General features: G+C 38.4%; 1 protein-coding gene across 1 annotated transcript in view; it reads right to left on the bottom strand.

The window, feature by feature from the left end:
* LAMA2 (laminin subunit alpha 2) overlaps positions 1-16,633 on the bottom strand; it is a 475,613-nt gene extending 458,980 nt beyond the window's left edge. Inside the window, exons 1-3 of the mRNA XM_047102999.1 lie at positions 16,579-16,633; positions 15,902-16,072; positions 6,212-6,324 (exon numbers count right to left, since the gene is read on the bottom strand). Coding sequence (XP_046958955.1) covers positions 6,212-6,324; positions 15,902-16,072; positions 16,579-16,633 — 339 coding nt within the window. The remainder of the gene's footprint in view (positions 1-6,211; positions 6,325-15,901; positions 16,073-16,578) is intronic.
* Positions 16,634-21,418: the final 4,785 nt, after the last annotated feature.

Raw genomic sequence — 21,418 nt, forward strand, 5'->3', positions numbered from 1 at the left:
GTGGCTCAGTATGTTAAGTATCTGATTTTGACTTGGGTCATGATCTTGCAGTCTGTGAATTTAAGCCCTGTGTCGGGCTTTGTGCTGATAGTTCGGAGCCTAGAGCCTGCTTTGTATTCTCTGTGTCTCCCTTCCCTTCCCCTACTTCCTCTCCCCCTCTCTCTCTCTCACTCTCTCACACACACACACAAATAAAACATTAAAAAAAGAAAAATATCTCAACTCCCATGAAAATTGCATATCGAACAATGAGGTAAAAGCGACATTCAACATAAATAGTAAAATATGCATAGTAAGCGAGGTTGCAATATATTTTATGGAGAAAATATATTGGGAAGTGGGTTAGGAAGTAGAGAGGAGTTTGTAATTTTAAATAGGATTATCAGAGATGTTCTCTCTAAGAATGTGGCATTTGAATAAAAGCCCAGAGGAAGAGAGGAAACACCTTAAATGTAAATTGGGGGAAATGATTCCAAAGAGAGAAGAGTAAGTGCAAAGGTCCTGAGGCAGGCCTTTAAAACCTGAAGAGGACACCAGAAGGGCAAATGCACAGGGAGATGAGTCCAGAAATGAAATGGGGTGAAAAAAAGATCCTGTAAATCCTCCTGGGTCATTGTGCTTTTCCCACTGGGTGAGATGGAAGGCCATTAGGGAGCTTTATTGGAAAGAGTGATATAATCTGATTTTGTACTAATAGGATCCATATGACTGCAATGTTGAATGTAGACCTGAGACAATTAGAACTAATGTTCCACACAATGTAGACACTAAAGCTGGTTGTCACCTTCATTAATGATTAAGAGGTCAGCATAAATTCACTTAGAGGAAGAATATATTTTCTAATTAACCATAGATTCATTCGATTTATGACATTCAATCAATGATCTTAAAAGAACAACAACAACAACAACAAAAACTAAGGCAAGAACAGTGATTGTAATCATATTCTGCTATACTAAACAAGATGTATCTATGTAGGACATCTTGAATGTGTAGATCATAATTTCCTCTATTGATGGTTTTGTATTCATCAATTTAGTAGTGGCCCAAATACTACCAGGAAAAAATTCAGTGATTTGAAGAGCAGCCATGAGCTATTCTTTCATCAAATCTCCTGAGTTCTTGCTAAATGCCGAGCTCCACAATGGAATAAATGGAAGCCTCTGTCTTCAAGGACTCAAAATAGAGTGGGACTATTGGGAAATAAACATCTGATCACCACACCATGGGCTAATAATGCCTTTGTAGAGATCTGTCTTCAGGAGAAAACCCTTACATCGAATAGACTTACATCGTATTGAACAGAAGCATATTCAGCAACACTATTTAAATCTTGTATGGCATGGGGCGCCTGGGTGGCTCAGTCGGTTAAGCATCCGACTTCAGCTCAGGTCACGATCTCGCAGTCCATGTGATCGAGCCCCACGTTGGGCTCTGTGCTGACCGCTCAGAGCCTGGAGCCTGTTTCCGATTCTGTGTCTCCCTCTCTCTCTGCCCCTCCCCCGTTCATGCTCTGTCTCTCTCTGTCTCAAAAATAAGTAAACGTTTAAAAAATAAATAAATATTGTGTGGCTTTTTAATATATTACATGTGTATGTCTCTTTTGCTTAGATAATGAGATATTAATTAAATGTATATCATTTATACTCCAACCAACCTCTTGAATGCTTATAAATTCTCTCTCTCTCTCTCTTTTCATTCTTTAATAGGTGGAGCTAATGTTCTCTAAGCTATAGGACAATGGATTTGTTAACAGGAATGAGTAAGAGGAGTGTGAGAAAAGAATATGCAATGAAAGGATAACAATCTTCCTTTGAGATTGAAAATTTGACCATCCTTATTATGTTTAAACAAGAAAATATTGAATATATGAAAAAATTGAACATACTGAAATATTTTAATGTATTTCACACTTTATTATTACAAAAATGTTCAATCATTTCACCAACAGTTTAAAGATATAGGAAAAATGTTTCCATGCTACTCACATAGATTCTAAAACCATAGTATTTGCACAGTAATGCTAATTCAACCTCCTTCCAAACCTCATTTAACACTGTTAACCTAACTCACTAAATATGTCTCTGTAAGGTCAATGAATAAAATATTTAGGTCAAGATCTCTGTAGCTTCAAGACTATCTTTCTTTACAAATGCATTTTTAGTTTTGGGGGATAGACCAGGAAGAGAAGTGAATTGTTTATCAAAATGAAGGAGATTCCTTCACATGTGTATAACTAATTTCATGGCATACCTGAATTATGCAGGAATGAAAATGACCTCACTTTATATTAACAAAGTCTATCAAAAAGCTGCCTGCCTGCCTATATTTTATCTCACTTGCCTCCAGTTGGCTTTCTTCCTAAATAAATCAAAGAGAGAGAAAATGGCCAGATTTTTTTTAAGTCAAAAAATGAGATCAGATATAACCCATATTGTAGCAAAAATCTGGTTGGAAATGAGTTAAAAGGGACTATTTTGGATATCCTATTAACTTTTAAGTCCCCATTATTGTCTTTTAAATTGCTGTATATTTTTCTTTGTCATCATACTGGATTTTTGTATACACATTGTGAGTTAAGTTTCTCTTCAAGTTTATGCTGATACCAGGACCTTATAATACCCAAAATTGCTATTTTGCTATTATCATCACTTCAGATTTCTTACCATGATATTGTAATATTTATTATGGTAATCTAGAAATTGGGGCACAGCATGATGAAGTCACTTGCTCAAGATATGCTGTGAGTAAATAACAGAATTGGGAAAAGTTAATAATTCCTCAGTAATAAAAATCTGAAAACAATCTATTAATAAAATAAGGAGCCACTCTCTTCTCAGTAAATTGCTTTGTTTTTCATACTTACCTAGAATGTTAAAGTGTAAAAAGGAATTTTCTGGTGTAATCTATAAAGATTTAATCAAGGAAATTCAATGGTGGCTGTTTACATTTAAAATAGTAATTTTATTAAAAGTATTTCACGGAGGAGCCAAGTATATATCAACGACAGCAAGTAAAACTGGCACTGGCTGAAATTCCTACATCTCAAAATAAAAAGGAGAGCTAAGGAATGGCCAAAGCTCTTGCTGAATCAATGACAAACAAACACTTAGTGATATTTACCTCTTCATTATAAAACTGCTGTCCTTGGTTCCCAGTAGGATAATAGCTCATATTATGCTGAATAACCTATTAATCCTTCATGATGTAGGTTTAAAAAAAGACAGAAGTTATGCTATGTTAGAGGCATACTAAAATGTACTAGAAAATGAGAGATCTAGTCTCTCGTTTTACAATAAGACACATGGTTGTATTCTCCCATAGAAGCCAGGAGATCATAGTGTGGTACTTCTAGAATCCAAGCAATAAACGAAGCTCTTAAAATTAAATACCAAAATTTCTCATGAGCAACCTAAGCTAGCCTTCAGATCCCAGTTTAGGAAATACTGGTCTGGATTCAGACTACCTAGCTTGAAATCCTAGCCCTGTCCATAATTAGCTTTGTAAAGAAGGCCAAGTCACTTGACTTTTCGAAGTCTCAGTGGTTTTTTTTTTTTATTACATAAGGATAATAATTCCAGCTGCCCTTTTAAGATTTTTGTGAGAAGTAAATAAATACTAAGGATGTCCACATTGTCTCTGTTGCCAATGCATTGAAACATGCCTGCCTGCAGCTTTGTTCCTTAGCTAAACAAGTTCCAGGAATGTGTTACAAGTTACAGGAATTTGTTACTCCAAGCCTAAGACCAAAGGAGAGGGCTAAAGCCCCTTCTTGCCTGAGGAATTCCATCATAAAAACAGATTACAAAACCTACTTAACTTTTTACGTCACTAAAACACTAGCTAAGTTAAAACCTTGAGTCAAATAGAAATAAAGATTTATTTCATTTTACAAATTGCACTGCCCTTCTCTTGAACATACAGTAGGTTGATTTGCAGGAAGTAGGAGGGGGTTAAAATAAGTAAGGACATGGGTGGGTGCCATCCTGTAATATAGGGGCCCATGTATGGCTTCCACTAGGCATACTCCAGACTTTGGAGTTAGGTAGACCTGTCTTATAAATAGAATTTTATAACTTGTTATGAAGACTCAACTATAAAAGGTGTCTTGGAGTATTCACTCAATTTTAAGGCTATTAAACTAAACAGGAAAACAATCCACATAAGTCTTAAGATATCATGTGGGAATGGATGAGTGGCGATACAAAGCAAACCTAGGAAAAAAGAAATGTCTTCATTGAGAAATGGGCTTTCAGGTGGACTCTGACCTGTTGAATTAATAATGATAGGAATGTTGGATAGAAATGATTTAATAAAAACTTGTAATGGTATCATCCAGTTTTAAACTGGAAGGGAAAAATGCTGCTATGCTTATTAAATATATACTATTATGGTTGAGAGCAAAGAGTAATATAAGTGATTTATGTAAATTATATTAAGAGTAGACTGCCTGGGTGGCTCAGATGGTTAAGTGTCCCACTTCAGCTCAGGTCATGATCTCATGGTCCATGAGTTTGAGCCCTGAGTGAGGCTCTGTGCTGAAAGCTTAGAGCCTGGAGCCTGCTTTGAATTGTGTGTCTCCCTCTCTCCCTGCCCCTCTCCTGCTCACATTCTGTCCCTTTGCCTCTCAAAAACAAATAACATTAAAAAAAAAAAGTGTTGACTCTGAAGTTGCCCCATGTGCAAATTGAAGAATAAGCAGAGAGTAAACTAGAGAAATTAGCCATCACTATTTATTAACTCCCTATCCCCGACAATGACTCGAGGTAACAGCAAAATCACTTCTGATTGCGAAGGCCAACTTTCAAACACCACATGAAGAGAGAGAACCACGGTGACTGATAAAGAACTAAGCTGTCTTTATCAGAAGAGGGATGAAGTCCACTTTGAAGGTGGGATCCTCAGGGGATTCATGCACCAGAGATCATTGACCTAAAGCATGATTGATCAGTGCCATAATTTGCCCTGCCATTCCTTGATAGTGCTTGGAGACTTACTGGGAAATACCATTAACTCAAGGCTGACATTCAGCTGTTAGTATGGGTGGATATAAATCCTTGCCACCTGGTGATTTAGTCGCAGCCCTGAGCCCTTGCTGTCACCCAGGTGCTTAGGTCCTGAATTGTCCCAGATGGGTAAAAAGAAGATCTCCTGTGAGACCCACCAGCCAGCAATTTGGAGTTCCCCAATGTGTATACCCTGGCCAAAAATGGGCCCAAGCTCTGAATAGAGGAGGTTGTACTCCTGTTGATGATACACAGCATCCATATGTGAAATGGCTGGTATCTATCTGGTCCTCTGAGAATGTGACCAATCCCCATTGGCTGGTGCTTCCCTCCACCATGACTACCTGTGTTAATATGACCTCTACAGTGTATATATAGTATCTGTCACTAACTATCTTGGTCATTCTGCCTTCACTAACCCCAAAATGCTTTGCTTCTCTGTCCCTACTGGGCCCAGGAGGAATGGCTGAGAGCCTTTCCCTCACAGATTACAGGGAATCAGAAAGAGGTTGAGTTACAGAAGCAACCTATGTAAAATGCCCCCAGTCTCAGGCTTCAGTCAATTAAATTAGTTTTTATATTTGGAATAACAGCAAAATATGGAAACACTTTACCAGATCCCATCCTATCTGCAAGCCTAAATAATTTGGGGTGATGGTGGTCCTTGAGTAATAACTTCAGCCTGACCTGAATATTGTGAATGAAAAGAAGAAAGAAATTAAGTGTAGAAGGCACCCGGGCCTCTGCCACACAAACTTGAACAACTTGAACGTCAATTTTGTACAACTACAAGGCTTGTTACCTCATTTAGTGGCCCAAGTTTAATTTAAGAATCAACTGTCACAGCTTGTTCAACTCTCAGTAATGAGAGGCAATTTACTCAAGAGCCCTGTTATCCAAGAACCTTTCAGTGAACACACCATGATCAGAACGGGAGAGCTGTAGTATTTTAAAAGTTAAAAAATGGCACTATTATATTTTCTTTATGTAAAACGTGCTTGATCTATATTTTCATCATTAACTCTCATTAGTCAAAACAGAGTCAGCTGCTAATTCAGTTCTAAACTCTTCATGTGAATTCATTTTCATTGTGCTTTAGAAATAAATGCAAAATTCACCCAAGAACTACTAACTAAACAAATAGTAAATCAAAAATACAATTTTAAAAGTAGAAATTGGTAAATAAAAAAAAAGAGGGACTATACCTGCTGTAAATCCAGTGTAATCGTCACATAATGGTATTCAATTCCATTCTTAATACTGGGACTCTGCCACCAAGTGTTCTTTCCATCAATAGCATTTGTAATCGGGTGTCTCTCTATTGAATCAGCAGCAGGTGAAAGGACAAAAAAAGAACATATAATGAATTGATCGCTGTTTCTTTAAAGAAAAAAAGTAAAACTAAGTTGAAGCCATCATCATGTGAATATCAAACAGCAAAATAATACAAAGAGAGCAATTCATATCTTCAAGAGAATTTATTTTATGCCAGCTTTTCCAGACCACTCTATATGGCATATGAAATGCTTAAATACTTAGGCTATAGGAGAAGCTGTTCAACACTCTGGCCATCAATTAAAATAGGCAACTTTGAAGATTACTACAGAAATTAAGTGTGAAGAAATAATATTGAAATCTGATGAACACGTCAGTCCTTCCAAGATGCAAAAATTAATGTTTGAGGCAGCTCTTGTATGCCATCCACACTGTGGGAAAAAAAAACCCATAAAATTCTGAATTGTGGTTGAAGGGTACTTGAAGATTTGCCCTTTTGACATGTTCATTATTACCAAGACTTGGGCAGCCCAATATGTTACCTGGGATTTTTTTTTTTTAAGTTTATTTTTGAGAGAGACAGAGACAATGTGAGTGAGGGAGGAGCAAAGAGAGGGAGAGAGAGAATCCCAAGTAGGCTTTGCACCATCAACACAGAGCCCAATGCAGTGCTTAAACCCATGAACCGGGAGATCATCACCTGAGCTGAAACTGAGAGTCAGATGCTTAATTGACTGCACCACCCTGGTGCCAGTTACCTGGGCTTAATACAAAATGCTGTCAGATCCATCCTATGAGGCTTTTCATGGTCAGTCCTTAACTTGCCAACTTTCAACCAGTATTTACAAATATAATGAGGGGCAGGGTGCCTGGGTGGCTCAGTCAGTTGAGTGTCAGACTTTGGATCAGGTCGTGATCTCATGGTTCGGTTTGTGGGGTTTGAGCACTTGCTGCTGTCAGTGCAGAGCCTGCTTTGGATCCTCTGTCTGCCTTTCTCTCTGCCCCTCCCCTGCTCATGCTCTCTCTCAAAAATAAATAAAGTTAAAAACTAAAAATAAAAAATGAAAGATACTCCAAACCTCTCATTTAGCATTGTCCATCCCCATCATCACTAATTCAGTGGAGGAGTCTGCACAATGATGGCAAGCAGGGAGACAACAGCACACAAAACTCTCTCCTACCAACAAAACATGGATCTTCCCTCTCCTTTACTACCTATAGGTGAGAACAGAACCTACTGTTCTGTACTGGAGGGGCTCCTGGGTAGCTCAGCTGGTTAAGCATCCGACCCTTGATTTCAGTTCAGACCATGATCTCTCAGTGGGTGAGTTCAAGCCCTGCATCGGGTTCTGTGCTGACTGCTCAGATCTTGTGTGGGATTCTCTCTCTCTCTCTCTCTCTCTCTCTCTCTCTCTCTCTTTCTCTCTCTCTCTCTCCTTCTCTCCCTCTCTCTCTGCCCTTCCCCCACTCCTGCTCTTTCTCTTTATCAAAATGAATAAATAAAATTTTAAAATAATTTAAAAATAAATAAAAGGAAGACTGGAGATAGACGATGGGAGGGGTGGACATTCACTCCAGCCCTCCCCACACCTACTGTTCTTTCTTACCATTCCTTTTCTCCTGACACCCCTCAAACCTCACATTTCTTCTCCAATTTAGCTCCATGCGTCTCACAACAGCAGCCATTACCCCTGAGGTGCCAAAGCCCTCATTCTGTTTTGGTTCTTAGCCATTGGAAATCTGTTCTCATTTCCAAGTAACACAAGTTCTGTTCTGTTCTCAGCAGGCCCAGCTCATTCACAGGTGAGAATGGCAGGAGTGGAGGTGGATGGAGAGGTTCCTATTTCTTCTTTTCTTTTTTTTTTAAATGTTTATTTTTGAGAGAGAGAGAGAGAGAGAGAGAGAGAGAGAGAGAGAGAGAGAGACAGAGTGCAAATGGGGGAGGGGCAGAGAGAGAGGGAGACACAGAATCCAAGCAGGCTCCAGGCTCTGAGCTGTCAGCACAGAGCCCAATGCAGGGCTCCAACTCACAAACCTCGAGATCATGACCTGAGCCGAAGTTGGACGCTTAACCAATGAACCCACCCAGGTGCCCCAAGAGGTTCCTATTTCTATTCCAAGGGCTGCACTAAGGGTACTTAACTTCCTAAATTCTCACTTGAAAGTCAGCCTATTTGCCCATAGACATGTAAATAAACTGGAGGCTAGATTCCCTGCTACTCTTCTATACATCACAGATAACATATGCTTTGGAGCGTCAGTCTTGAGAACTTCTGAACACTACTTCTCCGGGGAGATGTTTCAAATAAATAGCCTAAGAGTAACCTTTTAGATTAGAACACAATCTTTTTTGGTAAATGGAAGGAATACTTCAAATAATGAACAAACCTCATCACTACAAGGAGCAATCATGGACCTCCGTTTGCCTACAAGGTGTAGCATGTAGCCATGTACTCTAATGATAATGGTGATGAAAAAAGCATGAGATCTGGAATATGAAGGGGGGAGTATGAGGGATAAATAGTCCACCTGTACACCACCTGGCTCCACCATTTGGTATTCAACAATGGCAACTCACTTAAACCGTGTGCACAATTCTTGAACTAGGGTTAACAAAACTCCACTCACAGCAGTGGTTCCCAGATTAAGTTTCAGAAAAAAGTAAAGTAAAAAAAAAAGTGTATGAGAGGTTTGTGGAACTGATATAGGAGTTCTAGCTCTTTATTTATGTAAAACATAGGAACCTCCAGTCAACTTTTACTGTCATTTAATGTACCATCACTGTTATTTCATAAAGTAATGAACATTTGAATCAGGCAAAGTTTTAAAGAACCATAATTTCGAAATGAAGAACTGTTCTTTAAAATGCACTCATTTTGTTTTCACAAAAAATTAGGAATTTCTCAGTTTCTCTTTTTTTCCAGGGGCCAGTAAACATATCTTGGATGAGAACTCTAATCTTACAGGGTTACCAGAGGAACGTTACAGCTATTAATAGTCTAACCATTATTATGCATATATATAAAATAAACTATACATCTGTTCAAAATGTATACTGTTCTGAATCTTAATTACAGGCAAATTGCATTTCGTAAAAAATGTGAAAGTCACAAAACAAAGCAAAATGAAGTCCTCAATGCAATAGGAATTTGATAATAACGTCAAGTCATCTTCAAAAGAAAAATTTTATTCAAAACTGAATATTCATTAAGTTTGCCATCTTTAGATTGTGAATATTTTTAGATTAATTTTGTTAAAGCAGCCTGCTATACCTTGTTTAATTAAAAACATAAAGGTTTATGTCTTTGACTTACTTATGGGAACATGAGAGCATAGGACAGAACAAAAATGTTCTATTTTTACTGATAAATGATTTAATTCAACTAAACAACTGGATGGACTTTGTTTTGTCTCAAGTCTTATCACATTAGCAGTCCACTGAGATGAGGCATCCTACCTCATTAATGAAAAGTAAAACTGCTGAACGTATTTAATAATTAGCACTAGTGAACTTGTTCTGTTGAAGCTATAGCAAAGGTGTCAGGTCTTTATAATGACAGCAAATACCATAAGCATAACTAAATATCAAACAAATGCCCTTGTGGTGTCAATGCGTGCTGAAATTGACACGTCAGGAATCAGCCATAAATGAAATATTACTGGCACTGCTTCTGAAGGAAAATAAATATCACAACAAACATTCCCCAAACATCCTCTGGAATCTTCTTTACAGATTGTGGGTTTAATATGTGATAGAAAAACACACCCACAACCATATTTCCAAATCAAATTTGTGGCTCAGGTAATTCTGGGAGAAGCTGTCTAATTGGAAATTTTTATATCTGCCACCTCAGGTCAAATTGATATGAGAATTAGTCATGAAAATGAGGACTGGGAGATGAATCAACAATTAACCATAATCCCCATTATGAAAGTTTAATCATAATTAATTTGCAAATACTGATTAATTGTTGGCATACTTCCCTTATTTAGAATGAGATAGAAACTTATAACATCCTCAACAGGGATAGCTACACAAGTAAATCCAAGGGCTAACTGCATCAGAATACTGGCCAGGGAATCGCTGATGAAGTAAATCTTTCAAACTGCTAATTTATAATTGGAAAGCACAATCTAGTAACCGGAAGTTCAAGCTTCCTTTTCTTTGTATGGTGATTACGCACAGACCTGCCTGATATGTTCTAGCAGTTCAATGCATTTGTAAAATTTTATCATCTGCTGCTCCAACTTTTCCTAAAATATATTCATGTAGTTTATTGCTAGATTTTTATTCTTATGGGGTATGTTCTTTCCCTATCTCTAGTTCCAAAACAAGACTTTGAAATATAATGAAGGTGGTAGCTTAAAATTAATCACACAAAGTAAATCCAGATTATGATAGGTTAAAAAACACTTCAGGCAGGGGCAGCTGGGTGGCCCAGTTGGTTGAGCTTCTGAACCAACTTTAGCTCAGGTCATGATCTCAGGTCATGGTGAGTTTGAGCCCCGCATCAGGCTCTGTGCTGACAGCTGGGGGAGCCTGGAACCTGCTTCGCATTCTGGGTCTCCCCCTCTCTCTCTGCCCCTCCCCTGCTCACACTCTGTCTGTCTGTCTGTCTCTCTCTCTCAAAAATAAATATTAAAAAAAAACACATCAGGTAAATAAAAATGAGGAAATATAAGACATACTTCCTGTGTATCTGGCTTTACTAAAACAATCTGTCACTTCTATCCCAATATAAACCTATAAGACAGGCTTGCTTAAACATGGACGTCTTCCATGGAGACATAAGAGACCCTGACTATATAACTCCGAAGGGGGAAATGACAGGATCGCTCCTGGACTCAGTTTAGCAAATGCACCTCATTCATTTTTCCAACCAAGAGTCTCCACTTGGAGCACCTGGGTCGCTTAGTCAGTTAGGTGTTCCACTCTTGATTTCAGCTCAGGTCATGATCTTGTGAGCTCATGGGTTCAAGTCCTGCATCGGGCTCCATGCTGACAGTGCAGAGGCTGCTTGGGATTCTCTCCCTCTGCTTCTCCCCACTTATGGACTCTCTTTCTCACTCAAGAATTAAATATTCATATATATAATTGATAATAAATAATTATATGATTATGTATTTAGTATTTATAATAAATAAATTATTTAATAATAAGTTTATTATTTATAATACATAAATATTTATACTATTTTACATAATAAAATTATATATATATATTTAATTTTAAAAAAGAGTCTCCCCTCAATTATTTTCCACCCCAAGCTTTCCATCTTCCTTCCTTCCTTCCTCTGTTACTGTACACATTTCTTTGTTTTTCTCCTTTCCTGGAATACCTTTCCTTCTAATCTCAGGCAATTCAGCTTTTTAATTCTCAGCTGAATCTGACTGCCTCTTGGAACTTCCTCTCGATACTTCAGTTCCCACTAATGTTTTCCTTCTCAGAAATTCTACGTCACTTTTTATTTATTTTTTTTATTTAAAAAAATTTTTTTTAATGTTATTTCTGAGAGAGAGAGAGACAGAGACAGAGAGAGAGACAGAGAGACAGAGCATGAGCAGGGGAGGAGAAGAGAGAAGGAAGACACAGAATCTGACACAGGCCCCAGGCTCTGAGCTGTCAGCACAGACCCCGACGTGGGGCTCAAACCCACGAACTGTGAGATCATGACCTGAGCCGAAGTCGGACATTCAACCGACTGAGCCACCCAGGTACTTCTGCATCACTTTTTATTTTTTAAGTTTATTTATTTATTGAGGGAGAAAAAAAGAGCATGGGGCGGGGGGAGCGAGAAAGGGAGAGAGAGAGAGACAGAGACAGAGACAGAGAGACAGAGAGAGACAGAGAGAATCCCAAGCAGGCTCTGCACTGTCAGCTCAGAGCTGGATGCAGGGTTCAGTCTCACCAACTGTGAGATCATGACCTGAGCTGAAATCAAGAGTCAGATGCTTAATGGACTGAGCCACCCAGGCGCCACTCTACATCATTTATAATATGTACCAGATAATAAGCCCTGAGTTTACTGTTTGGAATATTTGCTTAATTGCTTTCTATGTTCAAGCCTTATTTATCCTAACCTTGTACTTGTAGTCAGGAACTACACATATATGTATTTATATTTATATACATACATATATAAACACATATATGCATGTATACACACACACACACTTTATATACTTTACCTAACTCCCCCTTTCTGCCCAGTACATCCTCTCCACCCCCTCCCCGCCATTTCCATGCCTCTAGCCTTTCTCACATTCTTTATCAAATCATCAAGGCTACCAGTCTAAACCAATGGCAGTTTCTCCCCATCAGGCTTCATTTTCTTCCCTAACAAACCTAAAGCTCATAGTCCATCAATTCATTTATCTTCAGACTTGACTTCAATTTTCTTGCCACCTTATTCTTCCATTCTACTTTCTCTGTAAAACTCCATGAGGATCAGCACAAACATTTGATTCTTCCATTCCACCCCATATAGAATTCTCACTTTAGGGGCGCCTGGGTGGCGCAGTCGGTTAAGCGTCCGACTTCAGCCAGGTCACGATCTCACGGTCCGTGAGTTCGAGCCCCGCGTCAGGCTCTGGGCTGATGGCTCAGAGCCTGCTTCCCATTCTGTGTCTCCCTCTCTCTGCCCCTCCCCCGTTCATGCTCTGTCTCTCTCTGTCCCAAAAAAATAAATAAAAAAAAGTTTAAATAAAAAAAAAAAAAGAATTCTCACTTTATTCTCACTATGGCTCAGCAATTCTCCTCCTATTACCCAAATGGGCTAATCAAAATTTTACTTCTTTCCTTAACAGAAAACCCAGACACACATATTAATAAGAAAATTAAGAGCATTAAATAAGAATTTCCTCCCAAATACTCCCTTCTATCTACCTCTACTCATCCTCCCTCTTTCTGATTTGATGAGTTAAAAGGATGCCTTCTTACCTGTGCTCAGTGACTCATCTGTTTTTACCTCTAGAGAACTACCACCCCCATTGTCACTTTATCCTCAAGTTTCCTGGCCTCTCCTTTCAACTGAAACTTGCTCAAATGCCCCATCTCTGAAAACCTTCAAAACACCACATCCATTCTCTTTCACACCAAGGATATTTGAGAGAACACCCCTATACTTCTTTCTTTCCTTTTTACCACTCACTAACTCTTGAATGTGGCTTTTGCCTCATCCATCCACTGACTGCTTTGACAAGTTTACCAATGGATGTCCATATTGTCAAAATCAAGGAAAATCTATTTTATACTTTCTTACTCAATATCTTGAAGTAGCTAACATTGTTGATTATTCATTCTTCATGAAAATTCTTTCCTTCCTCACAAGCATGGTACCTGAATCTTCTGCCTTCCTTCCTTGGATTCTGTTTCTCTTTATTGCCTTCCTGGATTCCACTAAATCAACCTCCCTTAGCTTCTAATGCTTCCCCGGGGCTTTGACCCAGATCCTCTGCCCTTATTGTTCTAAAAAATAAGCCAACAGGTGAGATGTGTTCCATTACTCTTCACTCATACCTATATCATAATAATCTGAATCACAGAAATAATCAGAGTCATTAAAGACATGGAAGATTCTGGTAGTTGCCATCTTAAGATTTTTTAAACATTCTGTGATACACAAGACCCACCGGTTTTAATCACAAAAGTTCCAATTCTCCCAACATAATGTTTTCAGCATCTCTAAATTATATAATAGAGAGGGGACCATGCATTCTACCCTTTAACTAGTTCCAATAAAGAACACACAAGGCCTTCCAACTTTATTTTGAGGTAAAAAATGCAAATTGTGAGAGAAAACTTCTTTCATTTTATAGGTTTTTAGCTTAAAAAGAGAAGGAAACTAAGCAAATTTTAAAATGCTATAATTGTGAAGTTTTATCCCCATTAGAACTCACCTCTTTGACATTAAGTATTCACATTATTAACCTCCCCAACAGATTTGATAATTTCCCAACGCATATCTCTAAATCAACCTCCATCTCTAGAATCCTCTCACACCATTCTCCCCTTCTCCATATAAATTCTTTACCCATTAAACCAAATTACTTATCATTATCTGAATGTATCACGCTGTTCCATAACTCCAAGACTTGTGTATGCTTTTTCTTTCATAATACTTTTCATCTTACTCTTCTTTCTGCAGTACATGAGTCACTTTCTCCCAGAAATAGTTAAATAGCCTCTCTCATGTTCCCTTAACACTCAATTTACTTTTCTGCTTCCCCTATTCCCCCCCTAAGTCGCTCAAGTCAAGAACTATGTATGAGTTACCATTATACTTCAGTACAATGCATTGCTAGCAGCAGGGGTTCATATGCTTGCCGAATAAACACATAAATGAATCTGAGACATCAGTGTGGTTCATAGAAGCCAGCAAGAGGGCTTTGTATGACACCTCTCCTTAAAACTCCCCTCTTGTGGTGTTTAAGAACCTTCATAATCCACTTCCAGCCTCTGCACAAGACACATCTCTACATTCTGCTTTTTGATGCTTTTAGTTCTAGCCATTCCAACTACTTGTAGTTCCCTGAGCAAGTAAGGTTTTCTATCTCATTCTGATCTTTCTGGTATTTCTTCGTCTCTTCTCACTCTCTCTTCTTTACCTGCGTATTTAATACTTGTCCTTGAGTCTCAGCTTAGATGGCACTTCTAGCAAGCCTTCACTTGCACCAAGACTAATTTGTAACCCTCCTCTCTCTCCCTCAGAACCCTATGCTCATTGTTTACTTTGTACCTTTTGCCTATTTCTTCACTGGTTGCAGTGAGGGACCATACCTTATTCCTGTTGATCTTCACCGGAGTACCTGGCACGTAAGTGACCAACAAATGACTAAAGCCTGCACTAATAACCACATCCTCAGATGTGATTCTGGAGGTAGTGAACCTAATGACTGTGTTCAGCTAGAAAACTCTTCTCAAGCACTATACCTGGTACACATAGAGAACTCCAATAATGTTTGTCAGATGGTACAGAAGAGGTATAAAGAAGCACCCAATGGAAGAAAAGGTCTAGGAATTTGGGGACCACAAACCCTTTGACTTGAATGCAACTTCACCTCAATGTCTCTCAACTACATGGGGCGCCTGGATGGCTCAGTCAGTTAAGCGAACGACTTCGGCTCAGGTCATGATTTCACAGTTTGTGAGTTCGAGCCGCATGTCGGGCTCTGTGCTGACAGCTCAGAGCCCGGAGCCTGCTTCAGATTCTATGTCTCCCTCTCTCTCTCCCCCTCTCCTACTCACGCTCTGTTTCTCTCTCTCTCTCTCTCTTTCTCTCTCTCTCTCAAAAATGAATAAATGTTAAAAATTTAAAAAAAAAAGTCTCTCAACTACAGATCTTAGCCAGTGCCATGCAAACATGTATTAAATACATACGATATGGGGGCGCCTGGGTGGCTCAGTCAGTTAAGTGTCCAACTTCGGCTCAGGTCATGATCTCACGGTCCGTGAGTTTGAGCCCCGCGTTGGGCTCTGTGCTGACCGCTCAGAGCCTGGAGCCTGTTTCCGATTCTGTGTCTCCCTCTCTCTCTGATCCTCCCCTGTTCATGCTCTGTCTCTCTCTGTCTCAAAAATAAATAAACGTTAAAAAATATTAAAAAAAAAATAAAATACATACGATTTGGATTGCTGCTGTTTTGATTGCAGATTCGACATTGGGGGTTCCTCACAGGCTGTCCAGGGACATGCTCTACCAATTTGCAATACATTTCAGGTCCTTTTTCTCCACATGTTGCATTTGTGGTGATGAGAGCATTGGAAGCAAGATTCAGGACAGCAGGGAATAAACCTGAAAAAGGACAAATGAAGATGTGTGGGCCAGAAGCAACATGGTATGATTTCGCGGCATTTTAAGATGAAATTAAGATAGGATATTTTTCAGAGCATTAAATTAATTGAAAATTAAATAATCAGTGATAATTGAATATCTGGTTTAATTAACTACTTTACATAAATAGCATGTGTTCTCAAATGAACATTTCTTCTTCAGTCTTAAATATAAAATCTAAAGCTATCTTCTTAATGTTTAACCTGTAACATTTAATTAGGAAGAAAGCCCTGTCTCTAACACACTTAAAACACTTAACACTTAAAAACAAAGACCTTCAGGGGTGCCTGGGTGGTTCAATCACTTAGGTGACCAACTCTTCATTTAGGCTCAGGTCGTGAACTCACAGTGCATGGGTTCGAGCCCCATATCTGGCTCTGTGCTGACAGCACAAAACTTGCTTGGGATTTTGTCTCCCTTTCTCTGCCCCTCTCCCACACCCCCCCCAAAAAGTAATAAAAATAAACTTATAAAATATCTTCTCTTCATGTCATTGGCAAAAGATCTTATTGAATCTTCCATCTTCCACTTCAGCTATTTTGTATTTAGTAGTAAACTATAATCGTATATAAAGATTTTGTGTAACTAAGCGTTTATGATTTCTGTGGCCATTTTTACTCTCCAATTATTATGTAGCATTAAGTGGTTGTTATAATTCCTTTTATTCAGACTGGAGAAAATAGCAAATGATGAAAGATTTTGGAAAACCATTCTTTACTGCCTTCTGTGCTACAAAGCCATATTATATAGCAATGAGTTATCAGAAACAAGTAGTTATAGTGGTCCACGATCATATACCAGCAATTATTTCTTAGATACAATAAGAAGTTTAAGCTCACTCAGGTAAGATCACAGAGACCCATGACAGTGTATAGTTGGGAAGGCCTTTCATTCCATATGAACTCAGGTTTTTCTTTCTAAAACTTCATGTCAATTTTGCCTCATACATATCTAGTATTTGCATTTTATGGACCTTATTTCCTGACAATATGGTAAAGCCATTTGTCAGAAGCCACTCTTTAACTGAAAAACTTGTCTTGGAGAAAATACATCTGCGATTCCTGACGATTTGACTCGATTTATATAACGGAACGTGATGGGGCGCCTGGGTGGCGCAGTCGGTTAAGCATCTGACTTCAGCCAGGTCACGATCTCACAGTCCGTGAATTCGAGCCCCGCGTCAGGCTCTGGGCTGATGGCTCGGAGCCTGGAGCCTGTTTCCGATTCTGTGTCTCCCTCTCTCTCTGCCCCTCCCCCGTTCATGCTCTGTCTCTCTCTGTCCCAAAAATAAATACACGTTGAAAAAAAAAATTATATACGGAACGTGCTAACCATCTAGGTGGTCTCTGCTCTATACACACACCAAGTAGGTCTACACTAATTCGACCTCTGCTAGGAAGATCTTTATTAACTAAATCTTATGTCCCAACGTTTTACTGAGATCCCCAGAGTTTTGAGTTCATAGGTGTTTTCTTCCTTATCTTGCAAACTTAGCACGTGCTAGGTACAGAGTAAGCACTCAATATATTTATAAAATGAAGGAACTCCAAAGATTGGCCACATAAATGTTCTTTGCATCATCTTCATCTTCACCCTCACCCTCATCACCAGCCTTACTGAATGTTTATAATGTTCCAGGCATTGTTCTGGCTTCATGGGCTAATTTGCTTCAAATGGCACCCACATGAGCAGCATGCTACTATTGCCCTTATTTTATTACGACGTTCAGTAACTTGCCTAGGATTACAGATAGCAAATAGCAGAGCCATGATTTGAGACCACGGAATCTGGCTCCAGAATCTATCCTTTTAATCACTCCAGTGCTTGTTCTCTACAATGTCAAATGACACCCTACCTGAATCTAGTGCTAATTTGTGGTCCTGGTTGACCTTAGAATTGCACTGAAGGAAGTAACAGTACAGTGAATGAGGAAGATTTTTAAATGATTTTAATCTCTTTTGTAATCATTCTCAACAATTTCGAAGAGGTAAGCGAATTCCTAAGACCAGCACCACAGTTATCATCTCAGTCACTCTCAGGGTCTCCCAAAAAGTTGCCTTCAGACTATTTCTCTCTCTCTTCCCTCCCTCTCCATAATTCACCAGCCTCTAAAATCCCTCAGTTCTGATGCTCTAATCTAGCCAGGCCCGAGCCTGCTGGCCCTCCTGCCTTGTGCTTTTCTCCAGCGAATAGTTACTTGAGGTTTCCAATTTTTCCTTGTTTGCCAGAAGGTCAAAACTTACTTTTTTACTCAATTGCAGCCACTATCTCATTCATTCTTCCTGATAAGTTTATTTCCCCAAACCCCTCATTTCCCTCATCTATTTGCTCTGACCCTCACTCAATGAGACATTCTATCGTTAAGACGTGCACAGATGATCATTGATCAGAAAAATATTAGCCATTCATAAAGCTATTGTTACTTATTTCATGAGGAAATATAGTGTTTTCTAAATGGTAAATTACTGTAAGTACAACGGTTATTAACTTTTTTTTTTAGTCTTCCTTGTATACAGGCTTATTGGAAACTACCTCAATTTTGTGAAGTTAACCACATTATAAATTTTAAAATAATATGATCACCCCCAAAACATTATCTCTCCACCTTAGACACTTTATTCTCTATATTTGTAAATGATATATGATTAAATAAATATGATATCTGCCCATCTTTCTCTTCTGCCATTCATCCCCATTTTGCATTTAACTGTAATGCATTGAGCACATACTATGCCAGGTACCATAAAAGATTTGAGAATAAAATACCATTGAGATAGGCTTATTGTGGAAGTGATCTTGAGCTAAATCTCAAAGGAAAAATAGAAGTTTATCTGGTAGAGAAAAGGAAAAAACAAACTCACCAAGCAGAGGGAATAGCATATGAGTATGGACTTTTTCTGGAAAACTTAAGCGAATGTTGAGTGACTGAGTAGTTGACTTTAGAATTATTCTAACCCATTCGATTATGTGATTATACAGACATGGATACAGATACAGATATATAGATATAGATATGGATACAGATCTAGATACATAGATTACACACAGAGGATACTTAATGGTTCACATAGACATCAACACAAACTGCTGCTTACTTGTCACTGTTAGTGATTTGTTTTAGTGGGATTTTTTCCCCCCAGGTCTTTATAATTTTAGTGTATAGCATAGAACAAAGTCGGTAATTAGAAGGAAGAGATATGCTGTTTTCAGGAGGGCAAAACTCTACTTCTTATCTTGCTGGCCTGTAGTAGGAGTTTAGGTGGTTAAGCCTGTTCTTATCCTTCCAAACAAAGCCAGCTCACTTACACAAAAGGCATCTCAGGCAGTGGCCAACATGTCTAAAACTGCCCCAGGACACTGTCGGTTTTTCTCTGTGATCTTTGTCTCCTCCTTCAACTCTGACTAGTTCTGATTTTGACCCTGGCCTTGAGTCTGTTTTGTAGGTATGGGTAAGACTCCCTATGCCCGGCTTTGGAGCAGCCCTGTGTGGAACCTGATTTGAGTAGGCTCAACCTCCACTTTCTCAGGTCTGAGTAATCATGGAAGGGGTCCATAAAGGAAAGACGGCTGGCGAAAACTACTTTACTGTATATTGTGTGGTCCAAAACATAGAATTGAATTACACCCCAATTTCCCTACAGAATTAAGTGGATAAAATGTGAACGACATGACATGGCTATAAAAGAATTATAGGTAGAAAAGTAACACTGATTCAGAAGCTATTTCATATTCATTAAGTAATAAGATTTAATCCCCCATCACCCCATTGTATAGAATTTATCAGTCTCATTTTACAAATGAAGAAAGTGCAGCTCAGAGAAGAAAAGCAATATGCACAAAATTATGAATTAGTAAGATTGATAACTATGATTTGAACTCAGCTCTTTAACCAAGAAAACGTATTCTAATTTTTTTTCATGTTTATTTATTTTTTGAGAGAGAGAGACAGAGTGTGAGTGGGGAAGGGCAGAGAGAGAGAGGGTAGACACAGAATCTGAAGCAGGCTCCAGGCTCTGAGCTGTCAGCACAGAGCCCTATGCGGGGCTTGAACTCACGAACCATGAGATCATAACCTAAGCCAAAGCTGGATGCCTATCAGGGCATAAAAAAGAGCCAAAATTTGGTCCTCAGCAATGCTTATCCATTTACATCCACTGTAATGGGTATGACTTATCCAGTTGCCAGTCTTTTGTTGTTTCATAGAGTTTTCTACCCATAAACAAAGAAATTAATAAAATTTACATTTATTATCTTTCAGTTCTTTCCATTGATTTGTTTCTGTTACACTTACTGATCAGGTGCTCAAAATTAACCTTTTCAATTTAATTGCCTTGCTTTGTGGTTAGGAAACAGTTGCCTTTTAAAATTTTATCAGCTATTTTACTGTTTATTTCTTACAAAAATCAGTAAACTATATTGGTCAGGGAAGGTCTCCAATTAGTTGCTAACAACCAGTTTGAAGAGTCAGTCAATATCTGAGCTTTTATTGAATCTTCAGCAGGTTGTATTAGAGATTGCAGCCCACTTCCATTATATGTTAAATCTATTAAACTGTACCTATTTATTCCCATTCAAAAGCAGCAGGGTAATATTTATTTCCACCTTCAATACGGGTTGCTTGGTTAAGATTATGTAAACATTGTGAATATAAATAAACTACAAATAGCTGGTGAACCCTTATAGAGTATTGACTTACAGCCTTTTAATTCAATTTGAGGTCATGTAATGTTAATGACATAAAAGCCAGTCATCATTACCCATACAATTATGATTGACTTTTTTTTCTGAATAGTATGCAGACTAAATAAATTTAGCTGGATTTGTGGGATAACAAAATATGCACAAAAAAACAGATAAAATTTTTCTACCTATATATTTTCTTTGGAGATTAGAATATGATTAGTATAGAGAAAACAACAATATATTCTGTTACATAATGTATACATTTTTTAAAATTTATTTTTTAATTTACATCCAAGTTAGTTAGCATACAGTGCAACAATGATTTCAGAAATAGATTCCTTAGTGCCCCTTACCCATTTAGCCCATCCCCCCCCACAACCCCTCCAGTAACTCTCAGTTTGTTCTCCATATTTATGAGTCTCTTCTGTTTTGTCCCCCTCCCTGTTTTTATATTAGTTTTGTTTCCCTTCCCTTATGTTCATCTGTTTTGTTTCTTAAAGTCCTCATAGGAGTGAAGTCATATGATTTTTTTCTTTCTCTGACTGACTAATTTTGCTTAGCATAACACCCTCTAGTTCCATCCACATAGTTGCAAATGGCAAGATTTCATTCTTTTTGACTGCC

The sequence above is a fragment of the Lynx rufus genome, unplaced genomic scaffold, assembly GCF_022079265.1.
Source record: "Lynx rufus isolate CCGP_SWC_20201006 ecotype Redwood Valley unplaced genomic scaffold, mLynRuf1.p SCAF_6, whole genome shotgun sequence".
In the NCBI taxonomy this organism is placed as follows: Eukaryota; Metazoa; Chordata; class Mammalia; order Carnivora; family Felidae; genus Lynx; species Lynx rufus.